Source organism: Lygodium microphyllum, chromosome 24 (assembly GCF_053477565.2).
Source record: "Lygodium microphyllum isolate KBCC chromosome 24, Lygodium_microphyllum_v1.1.10, whole genome shotgun sequence".
Lineage (NCBI taxonomy): Eukaryota > Viridiplantae > Streptophyta > Polypodiopsida > Schizaeales > Lygodiaceae > Lygodium > Lygodium microphyllum.
This window is the reverse complement of record NC_141158.1, coordinates 81,140,423-81,162,313: the sequence shown is the minus strand read 5'-3', so window position 1 is coordinate 81,162,313 and position 21,891 is coordinate 81,140,423. Positions and strand designations below refer to the sequence as shown.

The 21,891-nt window shown below is 42.9% G+C and overlaps 1 protein-coding gene across 1 annotated transcript in view; it reads left to right on the top strand.

Moving 5' to 3' along the window:
- LOC148015291 (Polyketide synthase, enoylreductase family protein) overlaps positions 1-20,072 on the top strand; it is a 77,585-nt gene extending 57,513 nt beyond the window's left edge. Inside the window, exons 6-10 of the mRNA XM_087665100.1 lie at positions 1,369-1,462; positions 1,587-1,663; positions 1,739-1,817; positions 19,222-19,340; positions 19,468-20,072. Coding sequence (XP_087521226.1) covers positions 1,369-1,462; positions 1,587-1,663; positions 1,739-1,817; positions 19,222-19,340; positions 19,468-19,561 — 463 coding nt within the window. The 3' untranslated portion in view covers positions 19,562-20,072. The remainder of the gene's footprint in view (positions 1-1,368; positions 1,463-1,586; positions 1,664-1,738; positions 1,818-19,221; positions 19,341-19,467) is intronic.
- Positions 20,073-21,891: the final 1,819 nt, after the last annotated feature.

Sequence of the window (21,891 nt, the reverse complement as noted above, 5' to 3'; positions counted from 1 at the left end):
CACATGCAATGCCATATCAGCAAGTTCACCTAGCAGTGCCATGTGGAAAATGTCTCATTCCTCTTAGGGCACCTTTCTGGCCTTGAGAGGGGGAGTTGAGCAACAAAAGTCCTCACATGCATTAACAATTAATTGTGGTGCATTAACACTTAATTTTGGTCTTCACTAACTGCCCCAAAAAGGCTTTATTTGTATTTTTTGGCACTCTTTGCACATGGTAGGCCACACAAATGCACCAAAATCCCCTCTAAATAAGGAATGGTGTGGGTATTCTGGTCACTCCACTTACACTCACTCTTTCAAATCAGGTTACCTCCTCGTCTTCAGCTGCTCACGAGCCTATCCAGCCTGGTGACCTTCCATCAGCCTGGCAACCACTCTCCATCAGCCTGGTGACCACTCTATCATGTTGGTGACATCATGGCAGCAGTGTGTGACTTGTCTCTGCACCATACACAACTGCATTTCATCAGTTATCTTCCTGCTCACCTGATTTGTGTGCCTCACCAGCAGATCCACTCTCCATTTTGCTGTGTACAGAGGCCGCCAGGATTTCAAATGCATTTTATCCTCCAGATGGGCTGCCCAGCAGTCACTGATTGCAGCCGCTCCATTGGAGAGTTCCTTAAGTATCTTTGCGTTTTGATTATCTACAACAGGCATGATCGTCAGCTCATCTCCATCAGCAATCTGCCTCCTGGAGTTGACACCTATCATCTGCAGCTGCCTTTATCATCAGATTGCAGTTGTCTTCATTCTGAGCAGCCATCACTTCATCATCATCGATAGCTCCTTAGCACTGCATTTCACTCCCTCTACTGCTGTCAATCATCATCCAGTGTCTTCCCCAACAAACCCTGCCTGGAGGATTGGGTTTTGCTCCCTCCACAGAGCATTCTCCATCATAGGTGCTGCTGCTTGATCAGCTAGGACAGTGCAGTCATCTTTGAGCTTGTCATTAACTTGACTTGGCTTAGCTTAGGACCATCCTAGAGAGACAAAATGTGAGGTTCCTCCATTGTATTATCCATTTTACTGTCTGATGAAGTTCTTCAGCACACCCGTTTAACTTCTACATTTTCACATTTTTCCCTACTTATCCTGTGTTGTGTGACAGTGGTGTCTCCCACATTTTATCCTAGTCTTCTTGTGTTGTCACAGTCTCTATTCTTATTATCACATGAATTCCAGACTCTCTGTATTGCTGTTTGATCTAAGTTATAGGTATGATTTGGTAAACTGAGCGTGTGGCGTTCATGTTATTCTCTAGAAATATACACTGCTAGGAACACGTATGAGTGCCATCTTACATCCAGCACATAAATCGATATGAATGTGACTGTTAAAAGACTTGACCTCCTCCTCCAGGTCAGACTTTGAAGATACAAAGAGGCGCTTGGAAACTTTAGGTGCAACATCAGTTTTCACTGAAAATGAGATTACCAACAACAAGGACTTAGTGGTAAGTTTCGTGTCTTTTTTCAGCATTTTCTCAACCAAATAGAAACTTAATCCAATTTATGGCTGCGTTGCTTTAATGAGGAAATTGAAGTTTATGGACTGATTAGCTGCTTGGATTCTTCCAGCGTGAGATGAAGAAGGCTAAGCTTGGTTTTAACTGTGTTGGTGGAGCTGCAGCAACTGCAGTAATGAAATTGCTTGAGTAAGTTTGCATTGCTACAAAATGCTGTAGACATGGCCTAGTGATCAAAGGACTCTAAAATTATCAATATTTCAGGGATGATGCAACCATGGTAACTTATGGTGGGATGTCGAAGAAGCCTATCACTGTATCGACATCTTCGATGATTTTTAAGGTTAGTAAAGGCATAGGCATACTGGCAGCAAGGAGCCATTGACCTTTTTGATGTTATTTATGTCCTCCCTAATGTTAGTGTGGCTGGTATTGTGGGGGTGGCATGTGTGTCATGGATAATCATCTGTGAGGGCAAGCAAGGAAATTACCTCATAACAATCCTTGAATATCTGTTTAATGTAAGGAGCTGGAAAATATATATCAGGTGCATGTGAAAAGCTGGAAATAAGAGAGGCTATCAAGGTGAGATCAGAGTCATATGGATTAACATGACTGTTCAGTGCCACATTTACACGGCACATAGTCTTAACATAGAATTTTGAAGTCTGTTATGTGTCTGTTGTCCGTTCAGATGCAATTAAGATCAGTCACCTGCAAAAATCTCCAACCACTGGCTGCACTGAAACTACACGACTCTCTAAGAACACACTGAACTGCAAGAAGCTGATGAGAAGCATTTAGCCAGGTGAACCCAATGACACAACTGTTTTTGCTGAGAAGCACAAGCACAATGCGGCAGGTTTTCTTCTCATGATTGAAGCAGGGTCTCACTGACAACCACTGAATCCCTTCTTTCAGTTGACTGGGAAAACTTAGTGCTCAGCTCATAGCAGGATGAGAATTATTCCTGAAGAAGAAAGAATGTGGAGAAGCAGCAGAAGAAGACCTAGAGGAGGAGGATGGAAAGGGGATTGAGAAGAAAGAATGCGGAGAAGCATCAGAAGAAGACCTACAGGAGGACAGAAAGGGGATTGAGAAAAGAGAAAAGAGTATGTTCTCACTTAGATCCTAATGTGGGTGCCCCTTGTGAGCTGCTGCCATTGCCACCCAGCTGAAGTCATCACCCCCTTGCTGCCTTCTTCTCTCGCCTCCCAGCTCCTAGCCTGCACCACGTCTGTAGACTGCTGGGTCACATCAGCCATAAGCCTGCCCCTTGCTCTCCAGTATTGTTGCCATCTGTGCTGCTCCCTGTCCTGCTGCCTCTTGCCACTGGCCCCCGCCTGCCAGCTCTTCTGCTTGCTTCTCTGCCCTCGATACCCTGCCTCCTCTAGCAGCACAGTCTCTGCTGTGTCAGTGTGCAGCAGTCCTTTGCATTGTATAGCAACACATTGAAGGCTATAAAGTTGCATTTTCATGAACAAGAATTATTTATATCACCTCCGAAAGTTCTAGCAACATTGTAATATACCTCTTTGGCTATTTTGGTGATCAAGATGATGGAGCAGGTTGTCCAAGAGGCCATACTCGATTATGCCCAATGCATTCCCATTCTTCTCTAGCCAGTCTTGATGAGATTTGGCATTCCCTCAAATGTCTTCGGGTTTCTTATGTAGATACAATCTTCCATGCACCTTCTCTCATTAAGGGATGAGCTGGATTTTGTGTCTTAAAGATTGAGAAGCCAATGCTGGAGAACTTCTTGATAGCGATGCCATAGTTTGACATGCTGATGGAGGATGCCATCTTGTGCAGAGGTGCATGGATTGGGGCATCCACTTGGGATTTAGGTGGGTGAGCAGGGGATAGGTTGCAAGGTACCAAGTGTGGCTTGACATCACAACAGCCCAACAGTTCGTATGTGTGCTTGATTCCATACGATGGAAGCTGATCTACTAGAACATAGTTCCCCTTTACCTAGGGGGGAGGGCTCTAGTTGTCCACCAAGTTCTCTTAGCAATAACTTGGTATATTGCTTCCTCGGGGTGTTTCTCACCGTCATGTATTGCTCGGATATGCCGCTTAGTTCAAAATTTCGTGTGGTCTAGATTGGATGGGTCCATGAACTCCTATGCTAAGGTGGCTTGGCAAACTATCATTGGACATCACTCAAAGGAGAGGTTTGGGGATCATTGATCTAGAGTGCCAGAGTTGGCCTTGCTAGGCAAGCTAGTCATTCGAGCTCACTCTAGGTGGCCAAACCTAGAAAGTCCTCTATGAGGACCTTCATGAATGCAAACCCTGCTTAGGGGGGGATGGGGACTATCTATGACATGGATTTTCACTATGGGACTGATCACCTTACCTAGATCATCTTTCCTACAAGCTTGCTATGGGTTTGGCAGAACTTGCATAAGACTTTAGAGTGGCTGGCCCTAGTGTGCCAAGAGGAGGTTGATAGGCAACCAATTATGTGGAATCCGTGGATTGGAGATCATGATAAGGTGCAACTTGCGAAGTGCACTCAGAATTAGTGGGTTGGCTTGGAGGTTGGCCATGCCCGATTTGTCAAGGTATGGAATGACACCTATAGGGGTATGGATATGGAGATTCTATAGTAAGTATTAAGAGGATGCTAGAGAGGGGCAGATGCGAGGGGGTAGAAGATTGATGCAGTGATTTGCCAGGATTGGCTAGCCTTCTCCATAGAGAGCCAATCCATCCAAAAGAGGAGCGGGCAACATAGTTTTCACCAACAAGCATCCCATTGGAAGTGGTAGGCAGAGTCAATGATGCCCCCTAGGCACTTTCTTTTTTGTATAGAAGGTTGGTTGACTAGCTCTAGATAGAGGATAGTAGGGCGTGGACTTTTCCAACATCCCTTGGAGGAGGATTAGAGTCATAGGCCTCCAATAGAAGGTATGGCGGTCGGATCCACATGTACCCTAGCTAGACATCTAAGAGTGGCACCTTTGGATATGGGACAGCTAGTCTTTTGAGGAGTTGGATTGGGATCTAGGAGAATGGCTTTAGCTGGTCTTAGGATCATGTCTATGCCTACTTCTATGCCTATACCTGTGCCTATTCCTACAGCAGTTGTCAAACCATCTACCGAACCAACTATCAAAGACATGGTGGAAGAAATTTCAAAGAACTTGAAAGATCTTCAAATAAAGATGGCTAGAAGAGATCAACAGCCACTTAACGCAACTCCAACTTCTGTCCCATCCTCTTCAATTTCTATGAATTCTTCCAGAAATGATTGTGTTTGCCGTTGCATATGGTGCGATAGTCTAGATCATGAGTGTAAGGACTGCCAAGACTTTGAAGAGGCGAAAAGACTGAAGTTGGTGGTTTGGAAGGACAGGATGATATGTTTCGGAGATACAAAGTAACCACTTAAAACAAATTTCGGCAAAGGAGGTATGAAGAAATTATTGGAGGAATCTCTCTTACGTTCCAGAAGCCACTAAGTTTCTTTGCTTAGATGTCCCGGATTGGTAGATGCTGTAAAGAAATACTTGTCTACAGATTAGAAACATAATTGTATGACAAAGCACAAATTGATAAAGAACACAATTAGGGTTAGGGTAACTCAAAGACAATGAACACTGAAGAAGATAATAAATGCTAATTATATATGATGGTCAATGCAACATACACACTATGCAAAGGTGAAATATTGAACCTTGAACTCCCATGTCTCAAGGATTGGGGTAGAGAGTGTGAGTTGGAGAGTGTGTTGTTCTTAGATGGATCTTGAAACGTAGCAGACAGCCTCCAAACACAGGGTTAGCAGGCTGAAATCTGTCCTGATGATGCAGTTGATTGCTGCAGCAGCAAATTGCATTAGTCTAGATGATGTGGCATTCTGATGTAGCAGGCAGATTAGCTAATGCAGATGTTGTAGATGACGTGGCAGTTAGATGGCTGGAGCAGAACATCAAACACAGGTTGGATTGTGACGTGGCAGCAAAACACAGCTGTTTGCAGTTGGCAGGCAGTAGGAGAGGGCTGGGATCTGCCATGAAGACTGAACAGCAAGCACCAGCTGTAAACACAAGCCTGGACAGCAGCAAATTGAAGCCTGATTGCTGATGATGCAGTCGATTGCTGCAGCAAGAAAATCTAGTAGTCTGGATGATGTGGCAGGCTGATATAGCAGGTAGATCAGCTAACGCAGATGTTGCAGATGACGTGGCAGTTAGATGGCTGGAGCAGAACATCAAACGCAAGCTGGATTGTGACGTGGCAGCAAAACACAGCTGTTCACAGTCGCTAGGCAGTAGGAGATGGCTGGGATCTGCCATGAAGGCTGAACAGCAAGCACCAGCTGTAAACACAAGCCTGGACAGCAGCAAACTGAAGCTTGATGGCCGATGATGGAGCTGGAAGCAAGTGCCTAGTTGTAGGCAGCAACTCGAACTGAGATGTCATTTAGAAGTTGGGGTGTGGACAGTAGAGACAGGTCTCCAACAATCTGCAAAATAGAGATAGGCCAAGTGGGGGGCAGCTTGCATATTTTGAGTTTAGGGGCTGTTATTAAGAGCTAAATAAGTTATAATGCATTGTTCAGCTCAACACCCCTTGTTCGGCCTAAAACCAGAGCCAGGAAGGGATGGTCAAGATAGCACAGGCCCAAATTTTCTTTTACCCCAAGGTGTTCCTTCCCAAAGCAGCCAAGGCATTGGGCAAAGGGTACGTGTTGGCTGCCCATTGACCTACTAGGAACTGCAAAGGCGGATGGTTATCTTACCAAGGGAGCCCAAGGGATCACACCAAAGAGGCCAAGGCATTGGACAAAGGGTACTCGTTGGTTGCCCAGTGGCCTACTAGGACCTGCAAAGGCGGATGGACTCACTTTGAATCCTTTTTTTTTTGGGGGGGGGGGGGGGATGGGGAGTGTTTTGAATGATAGTTTTTGTTTTATTGAGTAATCTATGCTGCGAGGGGAGAAGAAAAGGAATGGTTAGATCGAACACACCACAAAATAGATAAACTATTATGAACACTTGTGGGTGTCGATGATGAAGGAAGCTATGGGGGTATGTGGTAAGGAAAAGGAAGGAGACTGCCCTAGGGGATTGCTACGTGAGCGACCACAAATATAGTGGATCTAGAGCTCACCACTCTTTGATGAATAGGGATAAATATGCATAGATGCGTGTTTACAATAACAAAATGCCAATGCATGGGGTAATATATGCAGCAATGCAAAACGTCATGGTCGTGTAAAATGCTATTCAATGGTGCCGCTTGGATAGTGCCCTTGTAGGGGAATGCTTCACTTGTCATAAGTGTCCTTTTACAATCATAATCATCCTAATGATATGGATAATGATACAAGTACAAATAAGAATGTTCTTGGAGTAATCAAAATCCTATAGATACCAAGAGTAGAAGATTGCTTCCTCCCACCGTTGGATGGTGAAAGGAGAAGTAAGCACTCACTCTCTTTCCAAGATATCAATGTCGATGGGGGAAATGAGATGTCAAAGACAAGTGCCAAATCTTCTAGAATACCAAGAAAGGGTAGGAGCCCTCTCTTAACCCTGGATGTTAAGGCTGAAGGAGGAAGAGAAACCTAATGTTGGTCTTCATGTGGTGTCGAGAACCATGAAGATAAGGATGATGATAAGGACTAGAAAAGCAAGGTAGAAGTCATTGGCATGATAGCACAAAGAGAGATGTTGCACTATCCACCTCGGGAGGGGAAGCCTTCATGCTTGTAGAAGAGCAAATCTCTTAGGCAGATGAAAACACAAAAGGAACAGTGCGCATCCCATGTCCGATCCTAGGAAGGATTGATGCAAATTTTCATGTTAGCTCTACACTGTAATACAAAACCTTGCAAGAGAGATCATAATCTGTAAAATAGAGGTTATTAGTGAGATGCTCCAAAGCAAAACAAAACACAAAATGAGAGCTAAATGAAAAAAAAAACAATGCAATGAGTGTATGTAGGAGTGAATATAGTGGAAGACTAAAAATCAAACCTGGCCACTTCAACCAAAAAATCAGATGTCCATGTGGCAAACCATCCATCCTCATGAGGATATAGATCCATTGTTGACAATTTCATGTAAAAGGCTAACTTTGGTTATTGATAATGAATCCAAAAGGAATGATTAGGGGGGATATACTCCACAATGCTTAAAAAGAGTCGCTAAAAAATAGTCCATAAAAGTTCCATTTCATACTAAAATCTTTCAACTTTCACCTGAAAGAGTAGACATAAGGAAACACTGCACTGAAGGTTTGCCAAGTCTGTAGCAAAAAGATTAGAGCAATTTGTTGAGGTTTTGTAGGAGGAAGACTGAAACCAGCCTTCCTTCTAGGATAGGGTGGTAAATAACCTGATTGAGCACTAATTACAACAAGTATAGAATTCATGTAAACTAAAAATGTACACTTTACCACTTTAATCTTGAACATAGGATATCCTATTGCCCCCAAAATTGGCGCCCCTTGTGGTATTTTTTAATCTTATATTGCAAATGGAAGGAGTTTACAAATGAAATTCTTTGATCTCCTCTGCTAATCCATGTGTCTCTTGCTGTCAAAATTGACTAGCAAGCCTCCAAACCAATTTGCCTCTCGTTTTGCTTGGGGATTGGCCTTCACTCTGCTCCTTGAAAGACAAATTCAGTCACAAATTTGATATTGGCTGGTCGGCCTCTTGAATCTCCCTGAAATTCCTCAATTTTAACTATTGAATTCAAGTCCTAGGCCCTCAATTTTGAGCACACATCCCTAGGTGATTGTTAAAACCCTAGTTTCTGTTGTAAATTGGGGATTGTAGCAGAGATTGACAGGAATCTCTGCCTCTGATGGCTCAAACTGCTGGAAAATGCTGAGATAGTTGGGGGATGAGAGAGAATGCTGTAGAGAGAGTTTCATCACGAGAAACACCGAAAAACTGTTGCTGCCCTGCTCAAACTGTTGCTGCCCTGCTCAAACAGCCACCACTGAAGTTGTCAACTACAGCTTTGGATTACCAGAAAGTCTGCTGCCTTGTCCTGTATGCTATCATTTGCATCAGAAGAATCTTGGGCTGCTGTCTTTTGCTCTTGGAGGGCTCCAAACTGCTGTCACTTTGCTGTAGGACTAATCGTTGGTGGTTGCAAATCACACGCCTCTCCTTGCTCTCTAACAATCTCCTTCTCTCTCACAACGGCTGGAATAGACTTTCATTAACTCTTAAAAACGTTTTTTCCACTTGCATGGGCAAGTTTTACCAAGTGGCAGCCTTCTAATCCCATTATTCAGCATATTAAATTAATTGTTAAAATATTAAATTTAAAAATTAATTTAATAATTATTCTAGTACTTAAAAAAATAATTTCACTAGCCAAAGATTAAATTGGCTAGGCCAATTTGTCTTTCAAGTATCCCTAAGCAGTTATTGATTCCTAGACCAACATTAATTAATTAATTAATGCTTAGTCTCTAATGTCACCCATTGACATTAGTGGCCAATAAATTGGTCTAGGCCCAAATCTGACACCGAGTACCACCTTGTGAGGTCTTACCACCTCCGGTTTTTCCTTACTGCTACTTATAGATGAAGTAGAATGATCTATCTCATTTGTAGACTTTGGTGATGGTAGCATCTCTTGCTCTATATATGAAGTGCGGCCACAACCACCATGATTACGACCATGTCGAGGAATCTCCTTGTCTCTATAAGCAATGGTAGGAGAGGCTAGCGTAGCATCTGTCACATGAGGAGAGAAGCTCTGTCCAATCTCATGTAACTTCTCGGTCATGGCAGCCATGCAGTTCTCTCTCAATATCTTGGCCTCGTAGCTTCTCCAATAGGTACAGATTTGCATTCATATAGACTAACTTCTTCAGTTGACTTGTGCTCAGCCTGTAAGAGGGAGGGTTTGTGAGAAATTAGTATCTATGAGCATAATACATTTAGATGCACATATAAGAGATTGCAAAACAAAAATATTATTTATTTCTTTTCTTGGTATGAATAGTTCCGCATATACTCCAAATGCACTTTGCTACACCACTTGTGCACTCCTGGGAGAGCACACGAAGAGCCAAGGATTGCACACTGGAAGTAAGCCAGCCATTTATTTCCCACCAAGAGATGACAATGGTCTTCTCTCTTGCCTCAAGAATCACCTCATCCTCAATCCTATCCATAATGCATTATCCAAACTAGAGGGAGTTAACCAATCTCTTTTCTTTGACTCAAAGACTACTAGGTCTAGCCCGACATAAGCTTTCTATCACTCCAATGCTTAGTATCTTTATATAAAGAATGAAGGATGTATGAAACAATGTGGATTGGTTTATGAAACCAATCCCATTTCTCATTCCATATGTGAGTGAGACCACCGACTCTAAGTTGCATAGTATCTCTCATTATTTCTTTACCATCATAAATTTCACAAAGTGAATGTACAGTAAACTCATGGTATGCCCCTTATAATCACAAAACCACAAGATAAAGTAGAGAGGTGTGATGGTTTCTTTGATAGCCTTCGTCTCATCCCAAAAGCCATTGATTAATTTGTAAGTTGTTCTCTCCCGTGCTTTGATTGTATGACTCACACTCCATGCATTCCACTCCTTATTACATATGAGCCAACGAAGAGATTCTTTTGTTTGCAGTGTTCTAGGCATATGAGTCAAGACACAAAAGTCAAGACTCAAAATACTTGCAAGTTGGAGTATATTTTTATATGGATAAGATAAGTAAAAAAAAATAATCACTTACCGTAATGAAGCACAATGAATAAATAGCTAAAGTCTTTGTCATCTTGACAAGGTCTAAATAGAGCCAAAGCAAACGACTTGTGAGTGATGAACTTGCTTATGCGTAAGGTTTTCTTCAAGGTTGGCTCCACCCAAGGAAGTGGTGCCACATTCTCCATCATGAGATCAAGTGACTGCGAAGGAGAGATTCTCTACACAATTGTGGGATGGTCTCTCTCAACATACTCACCTATCTTCACACAATTTCAACCATTGTTAGTTATTACTTGCACCACATGTTGTGTCCCAATCTCATCTATGGCCTTCTTGATGTTGATGTAAATCCACTTTGCAATAATGTTTAAGCAAGGTTGAAGCATCTACCAGATGCAAAATGTGATATTAGCACAATATGATACCAATATATTAATCATGTATTGGCGTCTCTGCAAGTATCAAGTATAAAAATTACCATGAGTAACTACTATTTATTAATTTTTTAGAGTTAAGAATAGATTAAGCAACATGTAAATTATTAGAAGAAAACATTAACTACACTTTACCACTTATCCTATCACTCTATTCATCTGACACAATGTTGTAGCCATATCGATGCCAACATGACTTTAATTGAGTAAACACATTTTGAATGTAAGTCACTTAAGCATTCAAGTAAACGGTCCTTAGTGACTTTGAGCTAATTGGATGTAAGCTAGTAACTCCTATTGCAACTACAACAACCAATTAATTATAGAACTTGATATAATTTGGCACTCCAGCAATGTTGAATGCAAGGTTATATTGGTAAAAGAACCTATGGTTAGCCAATTGAGCCTCTTGCTTTAGCCTTGGAGCAAAGATACTTTTGGGCTATAAATCATGGTTGATAGTAGTGATAGCAGCAATCTTTTGCACATTAAGAAGCTTGAGGATGCACACAACTTTGCTATGTGGTAGAAGCAGTGCTATAATGTCTTGGTGTAGAAGAAACAAGTGAAGCCCATAAAGACAGAAGGGATAAAACCAACAACCATGGATTAAGATGAGTGGGATGATTTAGGTGAGCTTGTAGGCTCTACCATAGAGCTTTTAGTGTCAATACTTTGCTCTTCAACATAGAGAAATTAAAATCTGCTTATGATATGTGGCAATGACTTGAGGAGTTATATGCTCAGAAAAGTGTAGCCAATAGGGTTTTCTTGGTTGAAAAAGCTAATGGATCTTTGTATAAAGGTACAACTATGTCTGTACATTTAATGAGTTTTAACTCTATTTTTAGCCAACAGATTTCTTTGGAATTTCACATTGATGAGGAGTTCAAGGCAACCTTTTTGCTATGCACTTTGTTTGAAAGTTGGGACACTTTAAGGACAACAATGAGTAATTCTAATGGTATGCTGCTATATTCAAATGTGGACAGCTCTTTACTCGTGGAGCTCAATAGACAAAATATTTCAGCAAATAAGTCTTCCAATGCATTGTAAACTAGAGGCAGATCCCAATAGAAGGGCAACTCTGACAACAAAACACACAATGTGTGGAGTGCTTAGTGCCATTGCAGCAAGAAAGGGCACTTCAAGCAGGATTGCTTTAAGTGGAAGAAAGAAAAAGACAAAGGCAAAAACACTGATGATAACAAAGATAAGAAAAAGGAAAACCAATATGCAACAAAGAGCAGTGTGAAGATACAGGAAGTCAATGTAGTCAGTCACGAGAGTGACAGTGGCAATGACATACTCTTTGCTTCTTCTTATAGTACACAGTCATTGATCGCAGATTTTGATGATGACATGTACACCTGGATTCTTGATTCAGGTGCTTCATTTCATGTAACACCACACTGTGAGTGGCTCTCTGACTACACTGGTAGTAGACATGGTGTTGTCCACTTGGGGAACAATTATTCATGTGACATTGTAGGGATTGACAGTGTGCAGTTGGCATTTCAGTATGGTTCATTGTTCACTTTGTATAATGTGAGACATGTATCCCAACTCAATAAGAGCTTAATAAGCATAGGGCAACTAGATGATGAAGGCTTGTTAGAGATCAGTGCCTGTACGGGTACGGGACTGCACAGTGCAGTCGGACTGCCATGTGGCAGTCCGACTGCCTGCAATCCAGTCGGCTGCATATAAATAGCCGAGGATTCCAGCAGTCTCCCACACTTCTCTGCTCGCAGATTACAGACCGGTGGCACGCGCAGATTCCATCTCTGTTTGCAGATTTCAGATAGGAGACAGTGCAGACTGCAGCGGACTTCGAGGTGAACAGCAGGTTGCATCGTCGAGGTGGAGACACGCAGTCCAGCGCACTGCGCCCGTGTATATATCTGCATATCTTTGTATTCAGCACACTTTATACAACAGATCTTCATCTTCCATTGTCTCTTTCTCTCTCTTCTCTCTCTGCGTTCTCTCTCTCTCAGTCCTACGCTTCCGCACCGCTGCACTCTGACATGGTATCAGAGCAGTGTTAGAGGGCTGGCTGAGCGCAGAACCAACCTGAAGAGGAGTTTCTATCGTGACACAAATTTGCGTTTTCAGCGTTTGGGGGCAGACAGGAGGGCTGCGCCTCGGAACAAGGCTGAAGCGAGCGTGGGCGCGCAGGAAAGGAGTCCAGGTGGTGGATTTGCTGCTGTTTACTGCTGTTTGACGCGGAGGAAGTTTGAGTTTTCAGCTTTCAAGTGCAGGTTTTGCTTTTTCATCGCTTCCGGCGGGTGAAGAAGTTTCAGGACGCGGAAGAGCCTTAGCAGGCTGAGTTTTCACAGTCAGAGGAGGCTGCTTTTGCATTTGTGAAGGCATTACAGGTGAAGATGTCTACAGAGATTGACTTGGAGTTCCAGACGATTATGGACTGGAAGGTGCCGGAAGGTGCCTGTCTTACCGGCTCTTCTCGCATTTCAGAAGCTCGACGGCAACGACTACCGCATCTGGCGCGTCATGATGTTGACCATCCTTGAGTCCTATGATTTGGCGGAGCTTGTACAGGAGGAGATCGACCGGCCCTCGGTAAGAGATGAGTCCAAACTCTCTTCCGATGCTCGTGCGGAGTTGGCCAAGGCTCAGTCTCACTGGGACAAACTGAATGCCAGGATTCGTTCCTTTCTTTTTCTATCTTGTACTACAGCCGTGATAGCTCACATCGAGCACTTGACGGTGGCTCGGGAGATATGGATGGAGCTTGATCAGATGTACAATCGGATGACCCTTATGAAGCGGGTTTCTTTGGAGGTCCAGATGCGGACCTTGTCCGTAAACAAGTATTCTTCGTTACGGGAGCACATCAACAAGCTAAGGCAGCTTCAGATGCAGGTTCAGAATGCGGAGAAGCCGATTTCCTCCGAAGACATGGCGATCACACTCTTGTCCCAGTTGTTGCCGCCACGATTCGGTACATTCTACTCTGCCCTTATTGCTTCGGGGCGAGAGTCTACTCTTCGTTGGGAAGAGTTGGTTCCTATGATCTTGGACCAAGAGGAACAGCTAAAGGGACAGAATGCTTCCAAGTCGGAGGCGCTGACAGGTCAAGCCTCTCAGAAGAAGGGGAAGGACCAAAAGAAGAAGAAGGGGGATAGCAAGTCAAAGAAGGACAAGGACAAGGAGAAGTACAAAGAATCCACATGCCATATTTGTGGAAAGACTGGACATTGGAAGAAGGATTGCCCTGACAAAGACAACAAGGACACCAACAAGAAGGACACAAAGGATTCTGGAGCGGTGGCTGCACCCTCATCAGCTGCATTTCTTCATCTAGCTGTCATTGAGGACTCTTCACCGAATGCTTCTGATGCTGCGATGACGGCTTCCCAGGCTCGAGAGTGGATCGTTGATACTGGTGCCTCTCGGCACATGACGCCTTCATCAGATGGTGTTGCCCAGTTGCGACCCTCGCGTGGGTAGATTCTCATTGGAGATAGCTCTTTAGTATCTATTGCAGGACGGGGTAAGATGCAGCTTATTCCAGATGGACGTGGTGGTACCCATACCTCAGAGGTCTTGCATGTACCAGGATTAGGGTATCATCTCCTATCCGTTCATAAGATTTGCTCCCTTGGACTTTTGGTGAAGTTTGACAGTAATTCGGTGCGAGTCCTTGATCGTGGGTCAAGGAAGGTTCTATCATCCGGATATGAGGAGAATGGCATCTATAAATTGAAGTCTTCCACCGCCCTCTCTACTCTTCTTCTTACCTCTCAGACACAGTCAGAGTTATGGCATGCTCGGTTTGGTCACCTCAACTATGATTATCTTCGGAGGGCATCACGTGGACAGCTTGTTCGAGGATTGCCGGATATAGTGGTAAGCCAGTAGCCGTGTGCCTCCTGCATTCGTGGGAAGTAGCATAGGGATGCCATTCCCCACAGATTTTCGCGGCGGTCTACTTCATCGATGGAGCTTGTATCTACGGATCTATGTGGCCCTATGAGGAACGAGTCCTTGCGTGGGAGCTCGTACTTCATGTTGATCGTAGATGACTATAGCAGGATGGCAACAAGGGTGGTGAATTTGTTTCTAATGAGTTTGCTTGGTTTTGTGCAGATAAAGGTAGTCACTAGGAGTTTGCCAATACCAACATTCCTCAAGAAAATGGCATTCTTGAACGGAAATACCGCAGTGTGATCGAGATGGCGCGCACCATGATGGAGCACCGACAGACCCCTCAGGTTCTGTGGACTGAGGCTGTGGCTACTGCAGTCCATATCCTTAATCGATCCCCCACTTCGGCCGTTGAAGGGATGATCCCTTTTGAGGCTTACTTTGGGACTAAGCCCGATGTTTCTTACTTTAGGGTCTTTGGGTGTGATGCCTATGATCACATTCCCAAGGCTCACCGTGATAAATTTGAAGCAGCTTCCCGAAGACAGGTATTTGTTGGCTACAGCTCCCAGTCCCAAGGCTATTGATTGTATGATCTTGTCAAGCGGGATGTGTACACTAGTCGAGATGTGCGGTTTGTGGAGGTTCCGGCTATATCAACGGGTGAGGAGCATCCCGTTCTTGGAGATCCCGGGGAGAGTTGGGCTCCTGCTACAGTTCCATTGGAGCCCGTGCCTTTTGATTATGATTCTGTTTCTGACATAGAGTCTACTGTTCCACCAGTCACCCCTGAGGAGTTACCACCGGTGGATATTCCAGAGTCTTCAGCTGATGGAGAGAGACGAGGGGAGGTTTCGGCCTCCTCCTCAATGGGCCCGTGACACACTCCGTGATTCAGGGATCGAGGGGGTTCCTAAGGAGTGGGGACCGCAGGATGGTCCGCGGCGGTCACGGCGGCACCAGACACATTCTACGGAGCTTGTTTGCTCTAACTATTGTTTGATGACCCGTGTTATGCAGGATCGCGAGCCCATCTCCGTGAAGGAGGCTTTACAGTCCGCACCATGGAAAAAAGCTATGGAAGCTGAGTTGGAGGCTATTGAGAGGAATGGCACTTGGTCACTCGTGCCCCGCCCCCCAAATAAGAAGGTGATTGGCGTCAAATGGGTCTTCAAGACCAAATACCTTAGCGATGGTTCTTTGGATAAGCACAAGGCTCGCCTTGTTGCTAAAGGTTTTGCACAGCGCCCAGGGATTGATTGTCATGATACTTTTGCCCCCACTGCTCGTATGGCGACCATTAGAGCTGTTCTTGCCTTGGCTGGCCATAGGAGATGGCCTGTTTACCAGTTGGATGTGAAGTCGGCCTTCCTCAATGGTGATTTGAAGGAGGAGATCTATGTCTGACAAGGCTATCATACTACTTTTGGGGTTAGCAATTGGAAGTTATGTAAGGGCTCTAGGATTGTTGCTAAAGGCTCTAAAAGTGATACTCTGTATTCATTACATGTATCTAGTGTGCTTGGTCATGTTATTGGCATAACAACCGAGTATTTGTGTGTATTTGTGGCATAGCTGGTTGGGGCACATGGGTCGAACTGGAATGAAAGCGCTTTCTCGTTTGGGTTATTTGCCGTGCTTGAGATATGCTGATTTTGATCAAAGAATATTCGGTAAGCATGCTCAAACATCACATAAAAAGTCTCTTTCATTAAAATCTTCACCCTTAGAGTTGGTACATTCAGATGTATGTGAGATGCCACGGTTGCCTATAGGGAAAAAGAATTTTTTTATCACATTTGTTGATGATGCCACACACAAAGTATGGGTTTATCCGATCCATCGTAAAGATGAGGCATTAGATAAGTTTAAAAAACTCATGGCACTTGCTGAAAATATGACTAGCAAGACATGTCTTTACTCTGACAATGGTGGGGAATATGAGTTAAAAGCCTTTCAAGCCTTTTGTGACAGAAAAGGGATAGAGGGAGCTTATTACCCCTTATAATTTGCCCCAAAACAGTGTTGTAGAGTGTATGAATAGGAGTATTCAGGAGGTCTATACTATGCTGCATTACCTCATGGATTTTGGACAGAGGCTATTTTGACAGTCGTACACTCCGTCATCGAAGAGGACTTTGGAGGGGGGAGAGTCCCTCAAGAAGTGTAATCAGGCAAGCCACCTTTGTATGCACACTTGAAAGTGTTTAGTTGCGAGGCTTTTGTGCATATATGCAAAGAAAACATAGCACATTAGAGCCAAAGTCTTGTAAATGTATTTTCTTAGGATATGGTGATGAGAGTGAAATGGGGTATAGATTATGGGATCCTAAGAAAATGAAAATTGTACCCAACAATGATGTTATCGTCCGGGAAGATTGCATGCGTAAACAACTTGAAAAGTTTGAGGAAGTCTAAAGGGTTGTGTTTCGAGAAGAGATATCTATAGGACAACAAAGAGTGTCCGAAGTACAACAACAAATACTTGTTGTAAATGACCCTATTAATGCAAGGAAAAGGTGCTGAAATTGATTAGCAAGAAGTTGCTCATGGTATACCGCAGTTTCATCAGGAAAATGTGCCATTAGAACAGCCAGAACATGCAGGAGAACATACTGAATCATTTGAAGAGTAAGATGTTAATGCAGATTTGTAGACTGAACAGCCAGCAAACACTGATCATTGGGTTCGTAGGTTGATCAGAATTACCAAATAGCCATATAGGTTTATTCTTGGTGCAAATTATGTTGCTGATTATGTCATGTTGATAGATTGTGGTGAACCGTCATACTTTAAGGAAGCAATGGAGTGAGAGGACAACAAGAAATGGGATAAAACTATGTTGTCAGAGATGGAATCTCTAAAGAAGAATGGTACTTGGGATTTGGTGCATTTGCCCAAGGGCTAGAAAGTCCTACCATGCGAATGGGTTTACAAGATGAAGGTGACTTCTGGTTCCTCGTCAAGGTACAAAGCATAACTTGTTGCAAAAGATTGCAAGTAGGAACATGGGATTGATTTTGACAAGATTTTTTGTCCTCGAGTCAAGATGACTACTTTGCGAACCATATTGGGCTTGGTTGTAGGTGTGGATATGAAACTCATATAGATGGATGTAAAAACTGCTCTCTTATATGGTGATTTGCATAAGGACATATATATGCAACAACAAGAAGGCTTTGTGGCCAAAGGGCAAGAAAAGATGGTATGGAAACTCAATAAAAGCTTGTATAGCTTGAAATAGACATCATGTGAATGGTATCATAAGTTTGATACATTCATGCAATGTCAAGGATTCAAAAGGAGTTAAGTGGATCAATGCTTATATACCAAGAAGGCAGCAGATGGCAGTATTATTATGTTGGTTTTGTATGTGGATGACATGTTGATTGGTGGTAGGGATGTTCATGCTTTGGATACATTGAAGTAGAACCTACACAACAATTTTGACATGAAGGATCTTGGTGAGATAAATCACATTCTTGGCATGCGTATACTTAGGGACAGATCCAAAGGTCTTCTTTATTTGTCACAGTAGGAGTATGTATCCAAGATTTTGTAGCGTTTCAATATGGAGGGGGGGAAAGCAATTGGTTCACCATTGCCTCCATATGTGAAACTCAGTGCAAAGGACAGCCCTACACTTGATGGAGAAAAGGATTAAATGGCCAAGCTTCCGTATGCTTTAGGTGTGGGTAGCTTGATGTGTGCTACGGTTGCTACACGTCTTGACATAGCATTTGCGATGGGAGTGGTTAGCAGGTACATGGCACATCTTGTTAGAAGGCATTGGGAAGCAATGAAAGGTGTCATAAGATATCTTAAGGGCACAAAGGATTTGTGCATCTACTTTGGAAAGCAGGAGGCATGTGTCTTTGGCTTTATGGATGCAGACTATGTTGGTCATGCTGACTACAGGATGTCTACTTTAGGGTATGTAATCGCCTTTATAGGGAGAGCAATTTCTTGGATCTCCAGGCTACAAAAGCATGTTGCATTGTCTACTACAAAGGCAGAGTATGTGGCTACCACTGAGGCATGCAAGGAGGCTTTATGGATTTCACGTTTGGTGGAAGAGCTTGGCATTAGTGAGACTCCTGTCCTCCATTGTGGTAGTAAGAGTGCTATCATGCTAGTACAGAACCCCATCTTTCATGCAAAGATGAAGCACATACAGGTGAAGTATCACGTTATTAGGGATGTACTTGACAGCAAAAGCATTGAGCTTGTCAAGGTACATATAAAATTTTCTTATAGTTTCTTATTTTTTTCTTCCTAAGGTAAGACACATACACATAAACACTTGCAAGGGGGTTGCCTCCCCCCTAAATATTAGCCAAGAGTGTAGGCAGAATGAGCCTGCAAGGTGAATGTGCAAATATGATAACTCACAAGCCAACTGCATAGTGGAGCTTGATTGCACTCAGACCCTCCTTGGTAAACTGACCTAGGAGGTGGTGAACCAAGTATTCAATTGGACAAGAGCCATATGAACATGAGTGTCCAACCAAGTAACACACTTAGGGTTGAATTGACAAGCTCATGATTATCAGCCCTATTGTCAACAGCTAGGCCATCACCTTCAGGATTACTTTATTACAATTTTGACAAGTGTATTAGTCATAAAGGACATGTGCTCAATTTCTTGATACAAATGTGTTGATGTGGTAGCTAATGAATTTCCTTCACATATTTTTGTCTGTTTATGTGCAGGGAATTCAACTGAAAGGTTTTTGGCTCCAGAAATGGGTCAGTAAACATTCTCACAAAGATGTTGCAGCTATGGTTGATTACTTGCTTGGATTGGTGCATGAAGGCAAACTTGTCTACTCGTATGTCTTCTGAACAATGTGCTATCTCAGACAAAGAAGAAAACTGTTTTTTAGCTAGCTTGTAGATCTCTCTTACAACTATCTACCAAGGCTTACTTTTGCTTTCCATCTTGCCTTTCTGTGACAGAATGGAAAAAGTACATTTTCAGGATTTCAATTTTGCATTAGAAAAGGCACTCGGCAAGCATGGTTCTGCCCCCAAACAGGTTCTCGTTTTCTGACCATCAACAAGCATTCTCGGACCGTCACAATGTTAGTCAAAAGAGTTGGCATTTCACCATCTTCCATGGTGGCACCAATGGATTTCGACAAACAAATAACTTTGTTTTGCTGTTGGTTCACAATGTTCTTGTCCCTCAGCATGAATGATTGCCTCCACTGGAAATTATTTGGAGAGTCTTAAGTTCAGTGCAGCTATTTTGTTTGTAGAGGGATACAGCTGCAGCCAGCTGACAATCCACCTTCCACCTAAAACAGCCCCGATTGTACTGCAGCAATCAACATACCCTGTGTTGCTCCACACACACACCCGCACACACGGATTTGAGAGAGAGAGAGAGAGAGAGAGAGAGAGAGAGAGAGAGAGAGAGAGAGAGTTTCTTGGCTCCATTACGAAAAAAAGAGAGCTTCTTGGCATGCTGTGGTCTCTTGAGTTGCTTTGCCGTACATATGGTTCTTTTGTGACTCTTGTATTTTATGTTCATAGTAATTAATACAATTACCCATTATGGATGGAGAGAGAGAGAGAGAGAGAGAGAGAGAGAGAGAGAGAGAGAGAGGGGTCTTCTGAGGCCCAAATCAGCCTATGAGACAACCATGTACAATGAAAATTGCTGCTGAGTATTGAAGTGTAACATAGTGAGATGTCATATGATGGTAATATGTGGTCTGTGATGGTGATATATAGTGCCAAAAGAAACTACAAAGATATACAATAAAGGGTAATATTAGAATTGCACACACACACACACACACACACACACACACACACACACTAGCTAATACCCTTGGGACTGCAATGAACGGGGTTCCACCTGTTTGGAATTACTTGAGCAGTAACCCACAGCGTACAGCTGATGATTGGAACTTCTTTTATGATCTGTTGTAAACACTCTTAATTTTCTTTCCCCATGGCAATGATGGTTGCTATGGGAAACCGAAGCTAACTATAAGTTAGGAACTAGAGCTCCTTCTTTTGTATTAGTTCTAAAAGTGCACTGGCATATGGATGCTGTATGATTTGAAGGACAGATGTTATAGGATATAATCCCTGTGGGCAGAAGTTGTATGATATGAAGTCCTTATGGCTTGATTTATGCTTTTTTAATGCTGCAAAATTATCAGTTCATAAGATATTGTTCACCCAATTGGTACTCAATTTTACTGCGATGAGCGGTGTTCCTTCCTTCTGGAATTACATGAGCAGTCTCTCTAAACTACTGAATTACGAGCTACACTTACTAGCTAATACCCTTGGGATTGCAATGGAAGGGATTCTACCCCTGTGGAATTACCTAACCCACTATGTGTACCATGGATCATTTGTACTTCTTTTAATAGTTATTGTAAACTCCTTAGTTTTTCCTTCCCCATGGCAATGATGGTTCCTAGGGGAAACATGATCTAACCCTAAGCTAGGAACTAGAGCTCCTTCTGTCTTGCTTCTCTTTGGTTATCTAACCCCTCCAATAATAAGAAACACCCCCCCACTTTATGGCAGGTCTTAATACACACATAAATTATTGATGGCTATTTGTAACTTTCTTCCTTCCTTACCAGCTCTAAGCAACTTGACCAGCTCGTAAAATGGTTAACCCTTATGGCCATGTTGGCTCCATAACTCTCTAGTGGCCTATTTAAGACATTTTGTGGCCCTAGAGCTGAGCCCACTTTTGTTGTATGCTCTGCTTACCTCTCCTTGTGTGCGCTCAATACTTTGGTACAATTTTACTGGATAGTATCATGGACTCAAGCAAGGTATTTGTGTTCATTTAATAGCAACTGGGCACTATCTATGACGCTTACAACACATGATTGAATCTTTAGTACTTACCAATATTCTTCCTATTCAGTTTTGCAGGTAATAGTCATGTTTTTTTTGAATCTATTGTTTACTTTATCGCGGTCTTGGATTTCCTGAAACAGCATAAGAAGAAAGGTGTCCCTCCCTTGTGAATTTGTGTATATTGTGTCGATATTATTCTATTGAAAATAGTTGGATCCTTAAGCTCATGAGGCTTCTCGTAATTCATCTAAAACACATCAATATTGATGTCACTTTTATAATGTGTATGCCTATTGTATTGATTTCTTACCTTTGGAAACATGCGTGCGCCACACACACACACACACGCGCGCGCGCGCACGGGGGTGTATCTTTTTTTTTTCTGTGGTAATCTAGTGGCTATCCTAGTGGTAAGCCACTTATTTTATGAACTTATTGATCCAAGTGCAAATCTCCCTTTTTGAATATCTATTCTAAATAATGAATCAAAGACCTTGTGGTCACCACGCATTCAACCCAACTAAGCTACATGTGTTTGACTTGTGT